At 63.5% G+C, this 24,408-nt stretch overlaps 2 protein-coding genes across 2 annotated transcripts; one reads left to right on the forward strand and one right to left on the reverse strand.

Moving 5' to 3' along the window:
- Nucleotides 1-135: 135 nt before the first annotated feature.
- LOC122463795 (NLR family CARD domain-containing protein 3-like) lies at nt 136-10,014 on the reverse strand. The gene is made up of 8 exons (XM_043535598.1): nt 9,924-10,014; nt 8,600-8,930; nt 5,545-5,637; nt 5,201-5,257; nt 3,004-4,762; nt 2,446-2,532; nt 1,887-2,054; nt 136-1,197 (listed from the first exon to the last, which is right to left on the reverse strand). The coding sequence occupies exons 2-8, from the start codon at nt 8,925-8,927 to the stop codon at nt 891-893; spliced, it is 2,799 nt and encodes a 932-aa protein (XP_043391533.1). The 5' UTR covers nt 8,928-8,930; nt 9,924-10,014; the 3' UTR covers nt 136-890.
- Nucleotides 7,377-23,096, forward strand: LOC119564222 (sialic acid-binding Ig-like lectin 10). The gene is made up of 9 exons (XM_043535175.1): nt 7,377-7,874; nt 14,669-14,826; nt 14,986-15,366; nt 16,062-16,355; nt 17,223-17,495; nt 18,192-18,488; nt 20,454-20,553; nt 21,161-21,302; nt 21,940-23,096. The coding sequence occupies exons 2-9, from the start codon at nt 14,754-14,756 to the stop codon at nt 22,078-22,080; spliced, it is 1,701 nt and encodes a 566-aa protein (XP_043391110.1). The 5' UTR covers nt 7,377-7,874; nt 14,669-14,753; the 3' UTR covers nt 22,081-23,096.
- Nucleotides 23,097-24,408: the final 1,312 nt, after the last annotated feature.

A 24,408-nucleotide genomic window follows, 5' to 3' on the forward strand; every position in this document is an offset into this window, starting at 1 on the left:
CTCCCCGCCCTGCTCCCTGCAGCACAGCACCCCCTAGCGCCATGGTGGGGCATCGGCGTCAGCCCCCAGGCCTCGAGCTCTGAGGGGCAACAGCAGTACATACAATGACTAGTAATACACATTTATTTATTTCCAATATTTACCAATATCTCCCTTTTTTAAGGGGGATTTATATAAAAACGTTCCCATCCTGGAGCCAGTTTATACTGAAATTACCAGAGGAGCATGGATCTGATGATGTACTCACTACTGCCCCCTTTGGCAGGGAAGTAGATATGTTCTAGTGTGTGTCATGTCCCCTGTAGTGCTCAGAATGAGAGGGATTCTCCGTAACTCCCAGGCGCTGGCAGCTGGGATCTGTCCCAGTTCTTGCTGTGAAATTCCCAGGCAGACCCTTCCTATCCCACCCCACACCCTCTGCCAGTTTATCTCCATGCCCTGCAGATGAGGGAGAAGGGGGTTCAGATTCCACGGTGTATCTACCCCTCAACCTCTCTGCTGGGGCTAGCGGCAATGGGGATGCTTAATGTCCGTGGGGTGGGGAGTGTGATGGGGCTGCCTGCCCTACTGGGAACGGAGCTGAGAACCTCGCCGTTCATTACACACAGCCATTCAGATGGGAATAATCTGGGTTCGGATAGGAGCTGGCGCCCCCGAGAGGGGAAAGTCCCGTTCCCCACCCTCCTGAGCCAGCCAGTCCCCTGACGTGGGGCTGGGATGGGCGCCGGCACCCCCTAGAGAGGAAACACCCCGTGTCCTGTTTCCAGCTCCCCCAAACACCTTAGTTACCCTAGAGCTTTACCCAGATGGCATCACGGGGGATCTCAATGGGTGTCTCCCCCCGGTGCCGGAAGGAGCCTTGCAGCGAGACTTGCAGCTCCGAGCACCTTTCACTCCTTCTCCCCCAGGAGGGCGCTGATCTCTCTCCTCAGCTCTCGGATGCGGGCCTGGGCCTCCGGGCTGGCCCTGGCTTCGTCCAAGTCCCGGAGGACGGAGACGATGCAGCGCAAGGCATCGGCGTTCTTCACGGCGTCCATCTGGTCAGGGTCGGCCTTGATCTCTTCCACCCAGTCCAGGTAGGCCTGGAGCAGGCCCATGTCGCTCTCAAACGTGCTGATCACCTTCAGGCCTGGCTTGCGACGGCTCAGCTCCGACAGCATCTGCTGCCCGGCCTCGCTCAGCCGGTTCCCCACGACGCTGCCCAGGGGCGGGGGACAATAGTCAGGGGATCGCAGAGATGCAGCTGCATCTGGGGTGCAGTGGCCGATTTTTATTGGGGTTGCTCGCCAGGGGCTGGCAGGGGTGGAGCCGTTGTATATACTGGGCGCTGAGATTCGGCTGCCGCTGGGGTGGGGCACGAGGGATGGTTGTACAGGGATCCCTCACTCAACTCTGAAATGCGGCCACCTCTGGGGTGGGGCGTGCAGGCTGTTGATACAAGGACCCTCACCCGGGGCTGAGATGCAATATTAAGGTCAGAACTGATGGCCAGGGGAGATTCCCCATCCCACCCCCTGAAATCATAGAATATCAGGGTTGGAAGGGACCTCAGGAGGTCATCTAGTTCAACCCCCTGCTCAAAGCAGGACCAATCCCCAATTTTTGCCCCAGATCCCTAATTGGCCCCCTCAAGGATTGAACTCACAACCCTGGGTTTAGCAGGCCAATGCTCAAACCACTGAGCTATCCCCCCCCGCAGCACAGCGCCCCCTAGCGCCACCCAGGGGCATTGGGCCCAGCCCTGACTGCGAGGGGAGATTCCCCATCCCACCCCCTGCAGCACAGCGCCCCCTAGCGCCGCCCAGGGGCATCGGGGCCAGTCCGGACCACCAGGGGAGAGCCCCCCGCAGCACAGCGCCCCCTGCAGGGCAGCGGCAGGCACTCACGTCAGGAGCCGGAGGGTGCTGTTGGCCAGGAGGCAGGGTAGCATGTTGTCCAGGCCGCTGTCAGTGATGCTGGTGATGTCCAGGTACAGCTCCTCCAGGGTGCGATTCTCCCTCAGGGCCTCCCACAGCCGCCTCGCCCCCTCCGAGCCCAGACAGTTCCCACACAGGCTGCGGGGAAGCAGAGTGACGGGATCCACCCGAGGGCTCAGAAATCCCCCCCAGCCCAACGACTCTGGGTGCGTCCCGCCCCCTGCCCCAGAGATGGGGGCTCGCTCCCTGTAGCCCAGCCAGCCCTTGGCATCTCTTTTGGGGCTGCCAGCAAAGGGGTCGGTTAGTATCAGAGGTGGGAAGATGGTCCCTGTTCCTGCTGGGAACTGGGCTGAGACCTGGCAAACTCAATTCCCATATGGAGCTAGAGGGGCCCAAAGCCCATTTCCTGCCCCCCTGAGCCAGCCAGTCCCCACGCTGGGGCTGGATCAGAGCTGGCACCCCCTAGGGGGGAAAGGTCCCATGCCCCATTGCCCCCGAGCCCGCCCGCCCTCCACCCTGGGTCACTCACAGCAGCCGTTTCACTTGGCACTGTGGGGATCTCAGCACCTCGGCCTCGATGACGGCTGCCTCCTTGTCCAGAGAATTATAGCGCAGCCTGCGGAGGAGGGGACAGCGTGAGAGGGGACCGGAGCACTGGGTAACCCCTGCTCCCGGAGTCTGGGGCAGAACCCAGGAGTCCTGGCTCCCACTCTAGCCACTAGGCCCCCTCCCCTCCCAGGGCTGGGGATAGAACCCAGGAGTCCTGACTCCCAGCCCCCCTGCTCTAACCACTAGGCCCCCTCCCCTCCCAGGGCTGGGGAAAGAACCCAGGAGTCCTGACTCCCAGCCCCTTGTTCTAACCACTAGCCCCACTCCACTCCCAGAGCCAAGGATAGAACCCAGGCATCCTGGCTTCCAGCCACCCCCCACTCTAACCATTAGACCCCCACACCCCTCCCACAGCCAGGGAGAGAACCCAGGAGTCCTGACTCCCAGCCCCCCCGCTCTAACCAGTAGGCCCCCTCCCAGAGCTGAGGATAGAACCCAGGAGTCCTGGGTGGCACATGCACCCCCACCCCACACTCACTGCAGCGTCTCGCAGCGGTGCAGCAGCCCCCGGATCCTGCGCAGCCCGGCCATGCCCATGTTGCTGTAGCTCAGGTTGAGGTTCTTCACCCGCCCGGGCTCCGAGGCCCCCAGCACGTAGGCCAGGGCGGCGCAGTCGGCTGGGTTGAGGGTCACCTTGAAGAGGTTGACGTCCTCCAGCTCGCGGGCCACCCGGCTCGTCACCCCCTCCTGGCGCAGCTCAGCCACGCAGTGCAGGAGCGAGAGCAGGCGCCGCTCGGTGTCTCCTCTGAGCTTCCTCCCCAGCCAGTCGGCCACGGGCCCCAGCACGTCTCCGGAGAAGCCTCCGGCCAACCCCTCCAGCCTCCCCTCCAGCCTGGAGGTCAGCAGCCCCATGAAGAACCTGGCGAACATCTGGAGATTGTCCCACCGGGACTGGTGGCCCCTCAGGAGCTGCCGGGTGGAGTTGAGGAGACTGGATTCGCCTGGTGACGTCCCGGAGGGCTCCGGGTCCCCGTCCCGCTGGGCTGATCCCTCCCACCAGAGATCCAGGCAGGGCATGAGGTCCTCAGCGCCAGGATCCAGGGCAGCCACGCAGTACAGCGCGGCCAGGAACTCCTGCACTGTCAGGTGGAAGAAGCAATAGACCTGCTGGTCTTCCCCGGAGAAGATGGGGTTGAAGAAAGTGCCCGGAAGGTCTTGGGGGTCGAATCCGAATTCCCGCAGCTCAGCCGGGGTGAAGAGGATCTTCCCGGCCAACAGGGTGGCGTACGCCAGGTGCCCCAGACGCAGGACCAGCTGCCCGGCGCCCGGCTCCGGAGACCAGCTGTGCCCCAGGATGGTGGTCAAATAGCAGCAGTAGACCTCAGTGATGGTGGTGGGTGGAGAGGGGTCAGCCGCCCGGCGAGCAGGGAAGAACTCCCCCAGGGCGGTGCACAAAATGAAGCAATAGAGGGGGATGAAACACAGCCCGGCTAAGCCTTGGTGGCCGGAGATGTAGCCCTGCACGGCAGCAGCTCGCTCGGCATCCCGGAAGAACCGGCGGAAGTAGTCCTCCATCTGGTCCTCGTCAAAGCCGAGGATCAGCAAGTGGCGATCAAAGGGGATGCCGGAGAGGGCCGGGCACGGCCGGGACGTCACCACGATGGCTGCCCCGGGCAGCAGAGTCCCGTCGATGAGTCCCCGCACCAGCTCCTTGACGTGGGCCGGGTGGCCGGGCCGGTGGCAGGCAGTTCCGCCGTCCAACGGGTGCCGGAATTCATCCAAGCCATCCACGAGGACGAGGAGGTCCCCGGGCCGCGCCAGCAGCTCGGGTAGCACCTCCTGGAGGTGGGGGCGCTTGGCGCAGATCAGCCCCTCCAGGGTGACAGGGCTGGGCACCAGGCTGAGCTCCCGGCAGGAGAAATCCAAGGCACAGAGCGGGCCCTGGAAAGCCGCGCCCAGAGCCCAGTCGTGCAGGATCTTCTGCACGGTCACGCTCTTGCCGATGCCGGCGGCGCCGCTCAGGGCCACCCGGCGGGGGGCCTGGGTCTCGGTGGGCAGCGGGGCCAGGAGGTGGCGCAGGGGGAGCCGGCGGGGGGCATGGAGCGGGAGGAGGCGGGTGCGGCGGGCGGCCAGGGCCAGGTGCTCGTGCCCGGGGGGCGCGGCGGGGCCGGGGTGGTCCAGCAGCAGCAGTGGGGTGTAGCGGATCTCGATGGGGCTGCAGGAGCTGGCGTCACAGGTGTTAGTGCACAGCTGCTGGGTGTGCAGCAGCAGGGAGGCCCGGTGGCGCTGCAGGACAGCTGGGAAGAAGCAGGGGGCGGGGTCATGGACCTGCCTCTCACGCCTCGATCTGCCCCCCATCTCCTCCAGCCCTCCCAGCCCCTGGTCCTTCTGCAACTCCCACATCTCTCCCCCCCAATCCCCACTCCCCCAGGCCTCCCTCAACCCCCATCTTTGCCCCCAATCCCTCTGCAACTCCCCCATCTCTGCCCCCAAAGCCTCCCCTCAACCCCCATCTCTGCCCCTGCCTTGCCCCCAACCCCAAGATCCTCTCCCAACTCCCCTAACCCGACCCACCAGCCCTGGCCCTGCCCCCAACCCTCTCTCCAACCCCTCTGTCCCTTCCCCCCCAACTTTCCCTCCCTTCCCCTGGCCCCTCTGCCACCCCAACTCTCTCCCCTCCTCCCAACACCCTGACCCTCCCTCTGACCTCCCTCCCCAGCGCCCTCACTCCATACCTTTCAGTGGGGCGCTCGGAGCCTTTCGGAAGTTCAGGTTCCCGGTGCGCTCCCCACCTGTCGGACAAGGGACAAGTGTCCTTCTTGCTTGGGGGGAGGACCCAGATCCGGGCCCCAGAGCTGGGCTGTGCCAAGCCTCTCCCTGCCCACACCTCCTCCATGACATCCTGCTGTGGCCTCAGAACTGGGGAGAGACCCCAGGAGTCCTGGCTCCCAGCCCCCCCTGCTCTAATCCACTAGACCCCACTCCCATCCCAGCCTATGTCTTGGGCTGATGATCCCTCACTGATAAGGTGTTGTTCCTGAGGTTGGTTGGTGGGGTGGGGGTGGTGGGGGAGTCTCACCTGGCGGCTCTGGGGTTGGCTCATATTTCTTGGTGTTTTTCCGCAGGATTTTCCGCAGGAATGTGTGGTTGGATTTTGGAGGTTTGGGATTGTCTGCGAAAGAGAGATGGATGGGGATCAAAATAGTGGTTGGTTGGGTGGATGGCTATAAAAAGAGAGAGTTGGCTGTGTGAATATTAAAGAAAGGTGGCTGGATGTGTGGCTGGATGGATATCAAAAGGAGAGTCAGATGGATGAATAGATACAAGAGAAAGATGGACAGATGGAAGGCTGGAGGTGCGGGTGGATGGACGTAAAGAAGACGGATGGATGGGTGGAAGGTTGGATGAATGGAAGGCTGGATGGGTAGATGGATGGAAGGTTGGATGTGTGGAGGAATGGCTATAAAGAAGATGGATGGATGGGTGGAAGGTTGCATGGGTGGAAGGCTGGATGGGTAGATGGATGGAAGGTTGGATGTATGGTTGGAGGGATATAAAAGGGATGGATGGATATAAAAAGGGTGGTTAGCTGGGGGAAAGGTTGGATGTGTGGAGGGATGGCTATAAAAAAGATGGATGGATGGGTGGAAGGTTGGATGTGTGGAGGGATGGCTATAAAGAAGATGGATGGATGGGTGGAAGGTTGGATGTGTGGAGGGATGGCTATAAAGAAGATGGATGGATGGGTGGAAGGTTGGATGTGTGGAGGGATGGCTATAAAAAAGATGGATGGATGGGTGGAAGATTGGATGTGTGGAGGGATGGCTATAAAGAAGATGGGATGAGGCTGAGAAGGGGCCAGGTAACCGGGTAGGCCACAGCTGAGGGGAACTGGGTGCCAAAGTAACCCCTGACTGGTGACGGAGCCTGGTGAGGGGGAACAGGCGGGGTGGGATAAAGCCAGGAAGCTGGCAGCAGAAGGGTGTTAGGATATAGATATTCAGGCCTGTCTGTAGAGGCCGATACTCTAAGAATTCAGGTGTATTCTTATCACTTGGCTAGTTCTAGAGGTATAAAAGAGAGAATCAAAATCACTGGCTGCCGGTGTAAGGGCCTTTTCCTACGGTGACAGTCTGAGGCCCTGTGCTTAGGCTAAGGCCTTTGGCTAAGCAGCAGAGGCAGCCCCAAGCTGGGAAGCGACCGGTCACATCCTCACATCCCAAACTAGTCACATTGAAAGAAGGTGCCATGGGGCTGTTAGGAATACAATCCTGTCCAGATAGTGCCTATCTCCTCCAGAGAAAGGGAAGTGCGTAGAAAATGTAAAAGGAAACTTAGTTTGAGAGCATCCTGTCTGGCAAGAACTCACTTCTCAATAGCTGGGATGTAAAATCCTCACTTCTGTATTGTTTTGTCATTATAGTTCCCACTTTGCTATTGTTTGTCTGTATAATCTCTGTCTGGTTCTGTGATTGTTCCTGTCTGCTGTATAATTAATTTTGCTGGGTGTAAACTAATTAAGGTGGTGGGATATAATTGGTTACATAATCATGTTACAATATGTTAGGATTGGTTCGTTAAATTTCAGGAAAATGACTGGTTAAGGTATAGCTAAGCGGAACTCAAGTTTTACTGTATAATCTGCAGTCAATCAGGAAGTGGGTGGGTGTGTGGGTGGGGGAGATGGGAACAGGGAATGGGGGTAGGGAAATTGGAATCGTGTTTTGCTAAGGGGGGGGGAATGGGAACAGGGAATGGGGGTGAGGAAATTGGAATCATGTTTTGCTAAAGGGGGAAATGGGAACAGGGACACAGGTGTAAGGCTCTGTGGTGTCAGAGCTGGGAAGGGGGACACTAAGGAAGGAAACTGGAATCATGCTTGCTGGAAGTTCACCCCAATAAACATCGAATTGTTTGCACCTTTGGACTTTGGGTATTGTTGCTCTCTGTTCATGCAAGAAGGACCAGGGAAGTAAGCAGATGAAGGAATAAGCCCCCTAACAAAGGGGGCTGCAGGGAAGGCGCCTGCAGTCGCTGTCTGGACATTAGCAAGGGAAGGAAGGAAGCTGGGGAGAGGGGCAGGGAAAGGGCAGCGAGGTTTAAGATGGTGCAGACCTTGGCTGTGGATCAGAAGGTTGCTGGGCTGGAACGGGAATAGAGGCCGGGCCCGGGGAAGTGGTGCCACCTCGGCGGTGACTGAGAAGACAGCTGGAGACAGCTACTGTGGAAAGATTTTGATGCCCTGGAAGGGGGAAACCCCCGAGTGACCTGGCCAGAGGGCCGAGCCGTGCAGGGAGAGCACCTGGAGTCTGAGAGAGAGAGACAGCAGGGTGCGCTACCCACGGCAGAAGGGGCATCGGACCTGGAAAGTGCTAATCCTCCAAGCGGCCAGGAGGAGGCGCTCCAGGGGTGAGTAGAGAACCCTGTGACGGATGGATAGCTGGGTGCAAGGTTGCATGGGTGGATGGATGGATATAAAGATGGATAATTGGATGTATGTATGGGTAGCTGTAAAAGAAGGATGGATGGAAAGTTGGATGGGTGGAAGATTGGATGGGTGGGTGGGTGAGTGGAAATAGAGATGGATGGGTGGAAGGATGGGTGGGTGGAAATAGAGACAGATGGGTGGATTGAAACAGAGAAGGGTGGGTGGATGGATGGATGGGGGGTTGGATGGGTGCAAGGGCTGGGTGGATGGCAAGGCTGGCTGGGCACAGAAGGATGGAAGAATGATGGATATCAAACAGGCTGTAGGGACGGCAGGTTGGAGGGACATAAAAACACGGCTGGCCAGGTGGATGGCTATAAAAGAAAGCCGGGTAGACAGAGGGTTGGTTGAAGGCAGAAGCTGGAGGAAGGGACGGGAAAGACACCAGGACACAGCGATGGAATCCGTGCCCCTGTCAAGGCTGACATGAGGCGGAACCTTTCGGCGTTCCTGTGATTTCCCCCAAATTTCAGATCCAGCCCCCCGTGCCTCCCCCGCCCCCCCCGAGCCAGGCAGTGCCCCGCCCCGGGCTGGGTGGGATCTGGCACCCCCTGGGGGGGACAGGCCCCGTGTGTCCCCCGAGCCAGGCAGCACCCCGCCCTGGACTGGGTGGGAACTGGCACCCCCTGGGGGGGGGGGGCCGTACCTGGCTGCAGTGGAGGCCACGGTCTCCTTTTCTCCGGGTACTTCTCCTCCAGCCATTGCTGGAGCTCGGCACCGTATTCCTCCTGCAGCTCCCACAGCGCCTCCAGGAAGCACCGGCTCCGCTCGGCCCCCTGGCTGACCCACTCGAGCAGCGCAATGACCTGGTTGGCCTGGGGGGCCGTCTCCAGCAAGGCGAAGTACTCCGCCTGGCTCAGCGCCTCCCTGTCGTGGAGCCGACGCAGCAGGGGCTGGGGGCTCCCCTGGAGCCAGCGGAGCAGGGGCTCCCGTTGCTGCTGGATCAGCTGGGGGTAATGCTGGGGGGCAGGCATCTGCTGGGGAGAGATGGAGAGAGAACCCAGGGGTCGTGGCTCCCAGCCGCCCCTGCTCTGACCACTAGCCCCCACTCCCCTCCCAGAGCCAGGGAGAGAACCCAGGACTCCTGGCTCCCAGCCCCCCTGCTCTGACCACTAGCCCCCACTCCCCTCCCAGAGCCAGGGAGAGAACCCAGGACTCCTGGCTCCCAGTCCCCCCGGCTCTGACCACTAGCCCCCACTCCCCTCCCAGAGCCAGGAAAATGCTATTCATAGTCTAAATTGGAGGGGCGAGCGCCCCGTCCTGAGCCCCACCCTGCAGCACAGTGCCCCCTAGCACCATTGGGGCCAGCCCTGACCGCTGGGGGAGAGCCCCCGACCCTGCAGCTGGTCTCCCATCCAGTCACCCCCCCAGCTGATCCCGGCTTGGCAGCTCAGCTGGCCTGTGACCCTTAGTCAGTGAGCAGGGAATAGGGCAGTGAAGGGGTGGATGCGGCGGGGGGGGGCATGGTGATGTGGGGAGGGCGGGGCGTCTTATCTCCACTCCTCCAAGGAGCTGACAACTTGACCTTCATTCCACTAATACAGCCCTCCAGTAACTGAGATGGGGGTGGGGTGGCTGCTGGGCGGGGGGGCAGGGAATGGGGCACGGGGCCTTTTGCCTCTCAGGGGCGCCAGCTCTAATCCAGCCCCAGTGGGGGATTCTCTCTGGGCTCCTTCAGTGTCGTGGCCCGGCCTGTGAACTGAGTGTGTCCAGTCTCAGCCCTGTCCCAGGGAGAGGGACCCCCCCCACACACACACATGGGAGCTAACCGCCCCCTCGCCAGCAGACAAGGTGAGGGCTGGATCTGGGCCATGGGGCCTGAACTCCCAGTCCCACCCCCCGTTCTAACCCACTAGACCCCCACTTTCCCCTGAGCTGGGATAGAACCCAGGAGTCCAGGCTCCCTCCCAACCCCCTCTGCTCTAACCACTAGACCCCATCCCACATCCGGGCAGTGGTGTGGGTCCTACCTGGGTCCAGCTGTTGCCTAGCTGGGCCTGCACAGCCCCTGAGCCCTGCTGTTCCCCGGCGGAGGGGATGTCACCTCTCTCCTGAGCAACCTTTGACTCAATCATTAACCACAATCAGCAAAGGCCTTGCTGGGTAATAGCCCCTCCCTCCCTGGGTGAGAGCAGGGGGCTGGGAGCCAGGACTCCTGGGTTCTCTCCCCAGCTCTGGGATGGGAGTGGGGTCTAGTGGTTAGAGTGGGGGGGGAGGGTCTCGGAGCCAGGACTCCTGGGTTCTCCCCCTGGCTCTGGGAGGGGAGTGGGGTCTAGTGGTTAGAGCAGGGAGCGTTGCTGAGGTCTGTGCTTTTAATGGCTGGTAACAGAGGAAGCAGTTTGAGGGGGAAGGGCTGGGCCCAGCCTGGGGCAGCGGGAGGAAGTGGGGTTCTGGGGGGCTGTGCAGGGAGCTCTGTGTTTTTCCTTGGTGTGGTGTCTGCTCTGGTCCCCACTAGCCACCTGGCAACGAGCCCTCCCCCAGCCCTGCCGGTGCCCCTCCCTCCCGACCCGCAGCCCCCTGCCAGCCCAGCCCTGGGCTCCCCCCAGCTCTGCTGGTGCCCCTCACTCCCGACCCGCAGCCCCTGCCAGCCCAGCCCTGGGTCCACCCCCCAGCTCTGCCAGTGCCCCTCCCTCCCGACCCGCAGCCCCCTGCCAGCCCAGCCCTGGATCCACCCCCCAGCTCTGCCAGTGCCCCTCACTCCCGACCCGCAGCCCCCTGCCAGCCCAGCCCTGGGTCCACCCCCCAGCTCTGCCAGTGCCCCTCCCTCCCGACCCGCAGCCCCTGCCAGCCCAGCCCTGGGTCCACCCCCCAGCTCTGCCAGTGCCCCTCACTCCCGACCCGCAGCCCCCTGCCAGCCCAGCCCTGGCTCCACCCCCCAGCCCTGTCGGTGCCCCTCACTCCCGACCCGCAGCCCCCTGCCAGCCCAGCCCTGGCTCCACCCCCCAGCTCTGCCAGTGCCCCTCACTCCCTACCCGCAGCCCCCTGCCAGCCCAGCTCTGGGTCCACCCCCCAGCCCTGTCGGTGCCCCTCACTCCCGACCCGCAGCCCCCTGCCAGCCCAGCCCCGGGTCCACCCCGCAGCTCTGCCGGTGCCCCTCACTCCCGACCCGCAGCCCCCTGCCAGCCCAGCCCTGGATCCACCCCCCAGCTCTGCCAGTGCCCCTCACTCCCGACCCGCAGCCCCCTGCCAGCCCAGCCCTGGCTCCACCCCCCAGCTCTGCCAGTGCCCCTCACTCCCGACCCGCAGCCCCCTGCCAGCCCAGCTCTGGGTCCACCCCCCAGCCCTGTCGGTGCCCCTCACTCCCGACCCGCAGCCCCCTGCCAGCCCAGCCCCGGGTCCACCCCGCAGCTCTGCCGGTGCCCCTCACTCCCGACCCGCAGCCCCCTGCCAGCCCAGCCCTGGATCCACCCCCCAGCTCTGCCAGTGCCCCTCACTCCCGACCCGCAGCCCCCTGCCAGCCCAGCCCTGGCTCCACCCCCCAGCGCTGCCAGTGCCCCTCACTCCCGACCCGCAGCCCCCTGCCAGCCCAGCTCTGGGTCCACCCCCCAGCCCTGTCGGTGCCCCTCACTCCCGACCCGCAGCCCCCTGCCAGCCCAGCCCCGGGTCCACCCCGCAGCTCTGCCGGTGCCCCTCACTCCCGACCCGCAGCCCCCTGCCAGCGCAGCCCTGGGCTCCCCCCAGCTCTGCCGGTGCCCCTCACTCCCGACCCGCAGCCCCCTGCCAGCCCAGCCCCGGGTCCACCCCCCAGCTCTGCCGGTGCCCCTCACTCCCGACCCGCAGCCCCCTGCCAGCCCAGCCCTGGCTCCACCCCCCAGCTCTGCCAGTGCCCCTCACTCCCGACCCGCAGCCCCCTGCCAGCCCAGCTCTGGGTCCACCCCCCAGCGCTGCCGGTGCCCCTCACTCCCGACCCGCAGCCCCCTGCCAGCCCAGCCCTGGGTCCACCCCCCAGCCCTGCCGGTGCCGCTCACTCCCGACCCGCAGCCCCCTGCCAGCCCAGCCCTGGGTCCACCCCCCAGCTCTGCCGGTGCCCCTCACTCCCGACCCGCAGCCCCCTGCCAGCCCAGCCCCGGGTCCACCCCCCAGCTCTGCCGGTGCCCCTCACTCCCGACCCGCAGCCCCCTGCCAGCCCAGCCCTGGCTCCACCCCCCAGCTCTGCCAGTGCCCCTCTCTCCCGAACTCTTCCCGCTCTCTGTTCCGTCTGTAGCTCTAACTCTTCAGCCTAATTTGCGTGGGCGTTAATCTGTCGCCTTATCGGTGCCTGGGGACCGTTCCAAGTGGAGGCCTTTGCCCTATGAATGGTTTCAGAGGAGCAGCCGTGTTAGTCTGTATCCGCAAAAAGAACAGGAGTGCTTGTGGCACCTTAGAGACTAACCAATTTATTTGAGCATGAGCTTTCGTGAGCTACAGCTCACTTCATCGGATGCATCCTGTGGAAACTGCAGAAGACATTATTATATACACAGACACCATGAAACAAAACCTCCTCCCACCCCACTCTCCTGCTGGCAATAGCTTATCTAAAGCGATCATCAAGTTGGGCCATTTCCAGCACAAATCCAGGTTTTCTCACCCCCCAACCCCCCTCCAAAAACCACACACACAAACTCACTCTCCTGCTGTTTCATGGTCTCTGTGTATATAATGTCTTCTGCAGTTTCCACACTATGCATCCGATGAAGTGAGCTGTAGCTCACGAAAGCTCATGCTCAAATAAATTGGTTAGTCTCTAAGGTGCCACAAGTCCTCCTTTTCTTTTTGCCCTATGAATGTGTCCTTGTGTGACCCCCCCCCCCCACGGTGTCACACCCACCCAGTGTCATAAACACACCCGCAGCATGTCTCTCTCTCACACACACACACACACGCTCTGCCTGGCCTGCTGGGGCAGGGAAGGGGACACAGACATGGACACACACTCACACTCTGTCTCTCTCCTGCTCCATTCCAGCAATGCCGGCCCAAAGGTCACCCAGGGGCTAGTGGGCTGTGTATGGGGTGGGTGCCCCGAGTGTGCCCCCCACCCCCCAATGCCCCTCCACGGCATGTCCCAGGGCAGATGTGGGGAAGGGGCGGGGGTGGAAGCTGCGGCTTCACAGATTCAGCCGGGCCCCAGGGCGACAGAGAAGTAATTATTTATAGTTGGCCGGAGCGCAGAGCGGACGGAGAGAAAACGAGGGCAAGAGGAAGACAGCGAGAGCCAGGCTTGGGCCAGCTCCAGGGGCGCTGGGATCCGGCCGGACGCCGTCCCTGCTTGGTGAGGGGGTCTCGGGAATTCCCAGGGCAGCAAGTTGGGGGTGAAGGGGGGATATGGGGGTGAAGGGAAGAGAAATGGAAGGAAGCGTGGGCTGTGCCCAGAGCCAGGGGTAGAACCCAGGAGTCCTGGGTCCCAACCTCCCTGCACTAACTCCTGGATCCCTCTTCCCTCCCCCAGAACCAGGGCAAGAACCCAGGAGTCCTGGCTATCCCCCTCCCCTGGGTTTGGCTGAGACCCTGAAGGACTGAGCCCCCGCCATCACTCCCCTTCACAGCATCAGCCCCCCTGAGCCGGCGGACAGGGGACGGGGGGCGGGAAATCCGGCCGGAGGGGGTAAGGGGAGGCCAAGGGGGCGAGAGTGAAACTGACCAGAAATTGCTACAGGAAAGTGAAACTGACCAGGAGCCTGTGACTGGGCCCTGAGAGAGGTATGGGAGTCCAGAGCAGCGGGGGTGGGGTGGGGGGTCGGGGGGGATAGATAGCTAGATGGGGGTGAGGGGGATGGATAGTGGTAGATAATTAGAGGTGTGGATGGATAGACAGAGGGATGTATGGGGATACATGTGGGGGTGTATTGGGATGGATAGATAGAGGGGTGTATGGGGGATGGAGGAATAGATGGGGGGGTGGGGGTAGGGAGACGGGGTGGGTGGGGATAGATGGGTGAGGGGAGGGAGATGGGGTGCATGGGGGAGGGAGGCCTGGGTCCGTGCAGAGGCCGGGAGCTCCCCAGAGCCAGGCCTGGGCAAGCGGCCAGCAGCTGGGGGTGGGGGACGGGGACTGTGCTGGGTCATGTGACCTCCGTCTGTGTCCGCTCAGCCCCTGCCCAGCTGCTGATGACCCCCCCCCGCCCCAGCCCTGGCCTCAGCACCAGAGACCACTCCTCTCCCAGAGCCAGGGAGAGAACCCAGGAGTCCTGGCTCCCAGCCCCCACCCCCACCCCTGCTCTAACCACTAGACCCCACTCCCCTCCTAAAGCCAGGGAGAGAACCCAGGAGTCCTGGCTCTATTTTGAGCTCTGCTGCTGCCTCAGTTTCCCTGCTGTAGATGGGGGGGGCGGGGGATGGAGGGGAGTGAGCAGCTCCCTGGGGTGGGGGCGGGGTCTCTCCTAGGGGAGGAGCTGGGACGGGTGATGGGGGGCGGGGTGACCCCCTACCCCAGTTTCCCAGCCAGGATTGGCTCCAGCAACATGAGCTGTGGGTTTTCCTAAGGAAGCCAAAGGGCTTTGGGCTGCGACTGCCCCGGGCGGAGAGACAGCAAAGGGGGAGCGAGTCCTGGGGTGAGTGAGATACGGGGCCCCCGTAGGCGGCACAGCCCCAATCTGGCCCCAGGTGGGGACTGGCTGGCTCGGGGGTGGAGAATGGGGCCTGGGACCTTTCCCAGTTGGGGGACCGGGGGGGGGGCGCTGGCCTCGATCCAGGCTAGATCAGTTCCACTTATAACCCACGGCTCTCTCTCCAGCCCCAGCTTTCACAACTGACCTCGCATTGCAGAGCAGAGAGGGGGAGGGGACGGACACTTGGGGTCCGAATTGAATCCCCCCGACATGGCTGGATCCCCCCAGGCCCGTCACGCTGTGAGCCTCACGTGGCAGCACCTCCTGCTGGCCCTGCTGGAAGGTAAGTCGCGGCCATCCCTGTTCCCCAGCTGCCCCGCCCCAGAGGTGGCTGCATCTCGGCCCCAGGAGAGCTATACCTGCGTGGCGTTATGTGTGGCTGTTCCCCAGCTGCCCCACCCCAGAGGTGGCTGCACCTCAGCGCTACATTCTGTCTTTCCAGCTTTGTATTACAGCCATGTCTCTGGCTCTTGGAGATCCTCACTCCCTGGGACCATCCGGGCTCTGAAGGATTCCTGTGTGGTCATCCCCTGCTCGTTCACCTACCCCGGCTCCCGTGAGTCCCTGGGCGGTCCATTCAGCGTGGTCTGGTACCAGTACCGGAGCCGGGGCTACCCGGAGATCTATAACAGCCAGGATATGGCCAGCGTGCTGGCCGAGTACCAGGCCCGGACTCAGCTGCTGGGGGATCCGGAGATGGGGAACTGCACCCTGAGCATAAGCCCCGTGCGGAGTGAGGATGCCATGAGCTACTACGTCTGGATCAACCCCGACTCCGTCAGGCATCGCTTCTACGACGTCACAGTCCGGGTGGAGGTGGCAGGTAACTGGACACCCCCCACCTCGCACAGGGCAGCCCCCCTGGGCACAAAGATGCTGCCAAAGGGAGGCTGGCAGCAGAGGGTTCCACCCCAGAGACAGTCGCATTGCAGGATGCCTGTATAAAGAGCTGCCCCTCCCCATATCTCAATGCTGGGTGAGGGGCACCGGCAGAGCTGGGGGGAGCCCAGGGCTGGGCTAGCAGGGGGGCTGCGGGTCGGGACGGAGGGGCACCGGCAGAGCTGGGGGAGGGCTCGTTGCCAGGTGGCTAGTGGGGACCAGAGCAGACACCCCACCAAGGAAAAACACAGAGCTCCCTGCACAGCCCCCCAGAACCCCACTTTCTCCCCCTGCCCCAGGCTGGGCCCAGCCCTTCCCCCTCAAACTGCTTCCTCTGTTACCAGCCATGAAAAGCACAGACCTCAGCAACGCTCCCTGCTCTAACCACTAGACCCCACTCCCCTCCCAGAGCCAGGGGGAGAACCCAGTCCCTGCACCCCCACCCCAGAGGCAGCTGCATCTCAGCACTGGTGAGGGATCCTTGTATAAACAGCTGCCCCACCCCAGAGACGGCTGCATCTTGGTGCCGGGCCAGGCGCCCCTGTAGAAACAGCCCCTGTGACCCACCCCAGAGGTGGCTGAATCCGAGGGCGATCGCTCGCTGCCGTCTGTAACACCCTCCCCGTCTGTCTCCCCCAGACACTCCAGACCCGCTGATGCTGAGCGACCCCGGGGTGCTGATCGAGGGTGACCAAACCACCATCACCTGCTCCGTCCGCCACACCTGCCCCTCGGCCCCTCCCAGCCTGGGCTGGAGCCCCGGGGGGGGCAAAGCCGCCACCAGGCACGAGCGGCTGGCGGGGGGCGGCTGGCGGGCGGAGTCGGAGCTGAGCTACACCCCCTCGTACGAGGACCACGGGCGGCTCCTGCAGTGCACGGCCACCTTCCCCAACCAGCAGCAGGCCCGCAGCGGCCTGTACCTGCAGGTCAAGTGTGAGTGAGAGGCGCTAGGGGGCGCCGTGCTGCAGGGGGCGGTGCGGGCGGGGGGTCAGCAGGGGGCGCTGTGGTGCAGGGCAGGGGGTCAGCAGGGGGCGCCGTGGTGCAGGGGGCAGGGCGGGGGGTTAGTAGGGGGCACCGTGGTGCAGGGGGCAGGGCAGGGGGTCAGCAGGGGGCGCCGTGGTGCAGGGGGCAGGGCAGGGGGTCAGCAGGGGGCGCTGTGGTGCAGGGGGCAGGGCGGGGGGTCAGCAGGGGGCGCCGTGGTGCAGGGGGCAGGGCAGGGGGTCAGCAGGGGGCGCCGTGGTGCAGGGGGCAGGAGGGGGCGCCGTGGTGCAGGGGGCAGGGCGGGGGATCAGCAGAGGGCGCCGTGCTGCATGGGGCAGGGTGGGGGGTTCGGGGTGGGGGGTTTGTAGGGGGCACCGTGGTGCAGGGGGCAGGGCGGGGGGTCAGCAGGGGGCGCCGTGCTACAGGGGGCAGGGCGGGGGGTCAGCAGGGGGCGCCGTGGTGCAGAGGGCAGGGCGGGGGGTTTGTAGGGGGCGCTGTGGTGCAGGGGGCAGGGCGGGGGGTCAGCAGGGGGCGTCGTGGTGCAGAGGGCAGGGCGGGGGGTTAGCAGGGGGCACCGTGGTGCAGGGGCCAGGAGGGGGTGCCGTGCTACAGGGGGCAGGGCAGGGGGCAGGAGGGGGTGCTGTGCTGCAGGGGGCGGGGTGGGGGCTCTCCCCTCGCGGTGGGGGCTGGCCCCAGAGGGGGCGGGGCTGGCCCAGAGGACTGGTGGGGTGCTGCGGGGAAGGCCGGAGGCGGGAGGAGCTCCGGGCTCTCGGGGTGGCTGGTGGGGGCAGGCTCCCCCAATGTGCCCCCTCCCCCCAGATCGCCCGCGGGGCGCGGCGGTGGCCGTGGTGGGGCCGGCCCGGCTGAAGGAAGGCGACAGCGTCACCCTGCGATGCACCAGCCAGAGCCACCCTCCGGCCACCGAGTACCGCTGGTTCCAGGGGCCGCGCCGGGCCCTGCTGCCCGGGCTGGGCCGGGGCCCCGAGGTGACGGTGCCGGCCGTGGGGCGCCACTCGGGGCCCTACCGCTGTGCTGCCGAGAACGAGATCGGCCTGGGGGAGGACTCGCCCGCCGCGCACCTCGACGTGGAGTGTGAGGGGGCAGCGGGACGCGGGGCCCTGCCCCCTAGGGGCGCCGGCCCCGATCCGGGCACAGGGCGGGGGCGGGCTCAGCGGGGTGGGGAATGAGGCACGGGTCCTTTCCCCTCTAGGGGGCGCCGGCCCCGATCCGGGCACAGGGCGGGGGCGGGCTCAGCGGGGTGGGGAATGAGGCACGGGTCCTTTCCCCTCTAGGGGGCGCCGGCCCCGATCCGGGCACAGGGCGGGGGCGGGCTCAGTGGGGTGGGGAATGAGGCACGGGTCCTTTCCCCTCTAGGGGGCACCAGCCCCGATCCGGGCACAGGGCGGGGGCGGGCTCAGCGGGGTGGGGAATGAGGCACGGGTCCTTTCCATTCTAGGGGGCGCAGGACCGGATCCATTCCTGGGACAGGGGACTGGCTGGATCGGGGGGTGCGGAAGGGGCTTCGGGGTCTTTCCCCTCTAGCCAGTGCCGGCCCCAGGTTGGGGGGCTGGCTCAGGGTTGCAGGAAATGCGGCATGGGGCTTTTCCCCTCTGGAAGGTGCTGGCCCCCGATCAACCCCAAGGCTTGGGTGGCAGGGAATGGGGCACAGGGCTGTTCCTCTCTAGGGGGCGCTAGCCCCGATCCAGGCCCTGGGCGAGGCACTGGCTGGCTCAGGGGTGGCCGGGGGATCTGGGCTCGGTGCCCCACACGTCCCGTGTCCCGTTGCAGACCCGCCGGAGCTGCTGCCGTGGGGGAACTGCACGGTGCAGGGCAGCGGGCCCGGGGGCGCGGCCACGTGTCACTGCGCGGCCGAGGGGAACCCCCCGCCCCGCCTCGAGTGGCGCCTGCCCAACCGCACCCTCCCCGGGGACTTCGAGGGCCCAGAGCTGCGGGCGACTTCGTGGGCGCGGGGCCCGGTCGTGAGCGGGGAGCTGCGGGGCCTGCCCGGGGCCCTGGCCAACGTGTCCTGCGCTGCCAAAAACGCCCATGGGCAGAGCCAGGCCGCGCTGCCCATTGTGCCCGCAGGTACTGGGGGCTGGCGGGGGGCTGGGCATGGGGCCCCCTGGTACCGTAACTGCTCGTGTACACGCCCCGACCCGGCTGCCGGCCGCACGTCGGGTTGCCAGCCGGAGTTCCCTCTACGCTGCGCGCCGGGCAGGTGCTCAGGGCCGCTGCAGCCTCGGGGCAGCCTGCCCCCCAAGCCCCTCATCCCTGGCCCCACCCCAGAGCCCTCACCCCCCAACCCTCTGCCCCAGCCCTGAGCCCCACCCACACGCCGAACCCCTCAGCCCCGCCCCCGCCAGATGACTTTGGCCCCGATATGGAGGTGACGGGGCACACGGGGTCGTGTCACACGTCTCCTCCATATTGGTGCACGTCACAACATTCACTCCGCACGCGGGTGGGGAAAACGAGAGGGAACATTGTTATGCCAACCGTCCCGCTTTGGCCGGGCGTCTCCGGGAATCAGGCTCCATCTCCCGGAGGCTGCTGCAGCCAAACCGGGAGAGTGTAGGCACTAAAAGTCCAGCGGTGCAGCGGGGCTAAGGCAGGCTCCTTGCCTGCCCTGGCCCCACGCCGCTCCCAGTGGTGGCCCACACGCCCCTGCGGTTCCTGGCGGGGGGGTGTCTCTGAGCACTGCTCCCTCCCCAAGCGCCGACTACACAGCTCCCATTGGCCGGGAACTGGGGCCAATGGGAGCTGCGGGGGCAGTGCTTGCGGGCACGGGAAGCGCATGGAGCCCCCCACCTGCCCCCCAGGGGCTGCAGGGACGTGCCGGCCATTTCCAGGAGCGGCGCAGAGCCAGCCCTGCCTTAGCCCTGGTGCACCACTGTCTGGGAGCCAGCCGAGGTAAGCGCCTCCCAGCCGAGCCCTCACCCACCTCCTGCACCTGGAGCCCTTCCCCAGCCCTGAGCCCCCTCCTACACCCCTCACCCCCTCCCGCACCCCTACCTCCTGCCCCAGTCTTGACCCCCCTCCCGCACCCAAACTCCCTCCCAGAGCCAGCACCCTGCACCCCAACCCCCTACTCCAGCCTGGAGCCTCCTCCTGCCTCCAAACTCCCCCCCAGAGCCCACATCCCTCACCCTGTCCCGCACCCCAATCCCCTGCCCCAGCAATCCCCTAAACCCCCTCCTGCACCCAAACTCCCTCCCAGAGCTTGCACCCTGCACCCCTTCCTGCAGCCCAACCCCTTCCCAAAGCTCAGCCCAGAGCCCCCTCCCACACTCCGAACCCCTCGGCCCCAGCCCAGAGCCCGCACCCCAACCCCCTGCCCCAGCCCCCTGAAAGTGAGTGAGGGTTGGGGAGAGCAAGCGACGGTGGGTAGGGGGGATGGAGTGAGCAAGGCGGGGCCTCGGAGAAGGGGCAGGGCAGGGGCGGGGCAGGGGACAGGGCAAGGGGGTTTGGGTTTGTGTGATTAGACAGTTGGCAACCCGAGCCGCATGTCTGGGGTAGCTCTGGGGGGGCTGGGCTTGGGGCTCTCTGTTACCTTAATTACTCACGTATACACCCTGACCGAGTATCTGCCCCATGTCTGGGTAGCTCGGGGGGCTGGGCATAGGGTGGCCTGCTGCTGTAATTACTCACATACACATCCAGGTCTGGTATTACCATAATTACCCTTTTACACGGGTTGTCCCTCGTATAAATCTGCCGTTTATTGAATATAGCCTGAGTGTGGGTGTGGGGTTACTGTATATACTCACACCCAAATATAAGCCACCCCTCTAATTTACCCCCGGGCCAGAGTAACCGAGGAACCGCTGAGCGGGTAGTGCACCCTTCCCATATTTGCTTATATATACGCACGATGAGTACAAGCTGCCTGCCTAATTTAGCTCAGGAGAGGGGACGATAGCACCCTCCCACCCATGCATGGGCATGCTGTTACTGTAATTACCCATATATAGATGCTGCCCCCCCCTTTATGCACTGCTTGACACCATTAATCCCACTGCTCACACCAGCTGTCTGCCTGTCTCTCTGCAGGGGACGATAATTTGCTGCTCATGGTCTCCAGTGGAGTGATTGGCGGCGTTCTGCTCCTCTCGGTGCTGGCGATCGTGGTCTACAAGGTAGCCAGAGCCAGGTGAGGGCACCAGGCCACGAGCTTGGAGGTCTGGTGGCTTAGCCACAAAGGAACTGCAAGGTCAGCAGGCCCCACTCAACGCCAGGGGGCGTGGCAGCAGGCACAGAAGAGGAAGGGGCATGAGCGGAGGGCAGATATAGAGAGGCCCAGAGAACTGGACCAGGAGGATTGAGGGGGGTGGGTTCATTGGGACATAGGGAGACACCTATGAAAAGCAGGCAGGTAGGAGGGGATTGGACAGAACCTGGCTGGTCTCCTTGGTATGAGGCTCCTCTAAGAAATAATTAACCCGTGGGACTCCCTGCAACTGGATATTTGCAGGGTTAAGCCATGGGACTCCCTGTCACTGGGGATTAGCATGGTTAACCCACAGGGCTCCCTTGCCACTGGATAGTTGCAGAGTTAACCTGTGGGACTCCCTGCCACTAGATATTATCAGAGTTAACCCAGAGGAATCCCAGTCACTAAATATTGGACGGTTTAACCCATGGGACTCCCTGCCACTGGGGATTAGTTGTGTTAATCCCTGGGACTGGCTGCTGCAGGGTGGGCTCGTCGGCAGCTCCAGGGCTGCGGGAAACGAGCTAAAGCCTGCTCTCTCCTGCAGGAAAGACGAAGAAGAGGGTCCCTCGATCTTCGACAACGAAGGCAACGGGGAACAGAGCCAGTCCCTCAAGGGGGGGAAGCCGAGCAAGGCGAAGAAAGAGGAGCAGTTCAACCTATACAACAAGGCAAAGGCCGGGGGAGAGGTGGGAAAGGCCAGGGTCACACGCTCCCCCCGCCAGCTAAGCTGGGAGGGACCTGATTCTTCCCAGGATGGGAGACCTGCAGGGTGGGGGCTCTCCCGTGGCAATCAGGGCTGGCCCCAATGCCCCAGTGCAGCACGAGGGGGTGCCATGCTGCAGTGATTAGCACTGAGGCATTGGTCAGTGCGCCCGAGTGCCGAGTAACCAGACCTCTCCGCTGTGTGTGAGACCAAGGAGGGCGGGATGTGGCCCCCGGCATCCTGGCCAGATTCCCAGATAGTTAATTACATTGGCGTCCCTAAAATCCATTCTGTCGCTGTAGATACATTAGTCTTTGTTAACTGCCCTTGGCTGCGTCTCGGTGCCGGGCGAGCCGTCCCCATGCGGCGTTGTGTGCGGCTGTTCCGCAGCTGCCCCGCCCCAGAGGTGGCTGCATCTTGGAGCCCGGCAAGCCGTCCCCATGCGGCGTTGTGTGCGGCTGTTCCCCAGCTGTCCCACCCCAGAGGTGGCTGCGTCTCAGTGCCGGGCGAGCCGTCCCCATACAGCGTTGTGTGCGGCTGTTCCCCAGCTGCCCCGCCCCAGAGGCGGCTGCATCTCGGCGACCTCTGTGTGAGTCAATCCTTCCTCTTTGCATCCTCAGGAGCTGGGCATTGATGACTACGAGGCCATGGAGAGAGTGGAAGACTATGAGAATTTAGCAGCAGGAGGAGCCGGACATTACGGGAACGTTGGCACTTGGCAGCCACATTTGCTGTCTGAGCAGATCTACTCCAATGTCTAACCCTAGAGTGGGAGCGGACGGGCCGCAAATGCTTCTGAATATCTCTTCTATTTAAACAAGTGCTTGTATAGCTAGAAGTAATAATAGCTAGATCCGTGGGGGTGAGTGGTGGGACGGCTGGTGACGACCTGGTGGGGGCAGTGGGATACGCCTAGAGCCAACCCATGTCGGGGACTGAGGTAGTAAGTTGAATCACTGGGAGCAACATGGTGCTAGAGGTGTGATATAGAGAGGGGAAAACTGGTGTGAGCGGTGGGATTTAGCTAGAGTGAACTGGTGCTAGACGCGGGATTGCTGGAAAACTAACCAAACCACCCATCCCTGCCCGTAGCCATCTGCCCCCGCCAGGGATGGTTTAGTCACCACGTGTACCTGTAAAAGACCCCCATGCGCCCACCAGTCCCGGGCCACATGCCAGCTTCCCCGGGCATACGCTGATGTCCACATGCGCCTCCCCCCGTCCCCCAGAGATGCCCAATCAGATTTGGTACCCCTTGATGACATAAGACATCCAATGGGATGGCGCCCCCCGTATCACCTGGTCCCTGTGCCAAGTCCCATTAACCCCCTAGGGGCTAGAGCAGAGTGAAATGCATGTAGGATCGTGCAAGGTTAAGAAGAGAGGATTTTTCTACCTTCTCCGATTTCCTAAGGGTTAAAAAAATCCCCCTAAAATCCTGGAAGGGGAGAATCTCAGGGTCTTGAAAGGTTCAAAGACCCCATAGGGGCAGGGTGAAAGGGGGTGACTTGAAACCCTGTTGATTGTGAAGGAACTGATCACATCTGCCCCTGGGTGCAATTTTACTGCTGGGTTTAATATTATTAACCCCTGGGACTCCCTGCCACTGGATATTAGTTAAGCCCTGCAAATCACGGTTATAGAGCTTTGAAAGGCTATATTTCACCCCGCTGTTCTTTTCTAACTCTGAGATCCACCCCGGCTGCTTTGCCCCAAACCAGTGGTGGATTTTACTGTAAGATTTTCAAAATATACGTCTCTATTTTTGTACTTTCAATGTGTCCACAGTGGTTTGATTACATTATAATACTGAGGTTAACCTGCGGGACTCCTTGCCACTGGGTATTAGTGGGCTAACCAGTGGGACTCCCTGCCACTAGGTCTTAGCGGGGTAAGCTTGCAGGACTGCCTGCCACTGGGTGTTAGCAGGGTTAACCCCTGGAACTCCCTGACACTGGCTATTAATAGAGTTAACCTGTGGGACTTCCTACTATTGGGTACTAATAGGGCTAACCTGCATTCCTCCCTGCCCCTGGGAAGTAGTGGGGTTAACCCGTGGGACTCCCTGCATCTTGCTATTAGTAGGGTTAGCCTGCAGGACTGCCTGCCATGGGGGATTAGTGGATTTATTGCATGTGGGGGTGGGGGGTGTCGTATCAGTGTTAACGCAGGGAACTCACTGCTGCAGGGTGATTATTATAGTTAAATTACATGCAAATCTCATGAGGGGCTGGGGAATGGGACATGGGGCCTTTCCCCTTTGGGAGGCACCGGCTCTGATCCGGCCCCAGGGCGGGGGACTGGCAGGCTCAGGGGCTGTGGAATTGGGTCTGCCAGGGGGGCAGACCTGTTGGGTGGAGATGTGCGGGGCGGGGGGATGCAATGGGACCTTTCCTCCTCCTACCCCCACGTGGCCCCACCCCAGAACAAGAGGCACTGTCTGGGCCTGGGAGGGGTTAACCCTTCAAGGGAGGGGGCGGCGCAGAGAACAGGTGTCGGGGGGATCTGGCGGGGCTTGGGGGAGCGGCTAATAGAAACCCAGCCGCCCTGGCCCGTGCTGATGGTCCCCCCCCACGCCCGCTCTGGGCCGCACCCCCTCGTAAATCCAGACTGGGGGGCGGGTGGGAGGTCGTGTGTCAGCCCCCCCGCCGTGGAGATGAGCCATCGGCCCCCGGGCCGGGCCAGAGGCTGAGGGACCAGCCGAGCTGCGGGGCCGATGGCCGGAGGGCAGGTCCTGCCCCGTGGGGTCCGAGCCTTTCCCGGGGGGGCGGCTGTCTGGAGGGCGGCGTGGGCCTGGCCTTGGCATGGCTAGCGCTGTGGGCCCCGCTCTGGCGCTTCTCCTCGGCTTCTCTGCTACCCTGGGCCTGGGCCACCGCGGTGCTGTCCCTGCAGCCCCGGACACGGCCCCCTCCCTCGCTCTACCCACTCCTCCCTCCCTCCGTCCATCCCTCCATCCATCTGTCCCCCTACACCTCCCTCCATCCATCCATCCCTCCCTCCCTCCCCCTCCGTCCATCCCTCCATTCATCCGTCCCCCTACACCTCCCTCCATCCCCCCCTCCCTCCATCCATCCTTCCCTCCCTCTCCC

The sequence above is a fragment of the Chelonia mydas genome, chromosome 24 (assembly GCF_015237465.2).
Source record: "Chelonia mydas isolate rCheMyd1 chromosome 24, rCheMyd1.pri.v2, whole genome shotgun sequence".
In the NCBI taxonomy this organism is placed as follows: Eukaryota; Metazoa; Chordata; order Testudines; family Cheloniidae; genus Chelonia; species Chelonia mydas.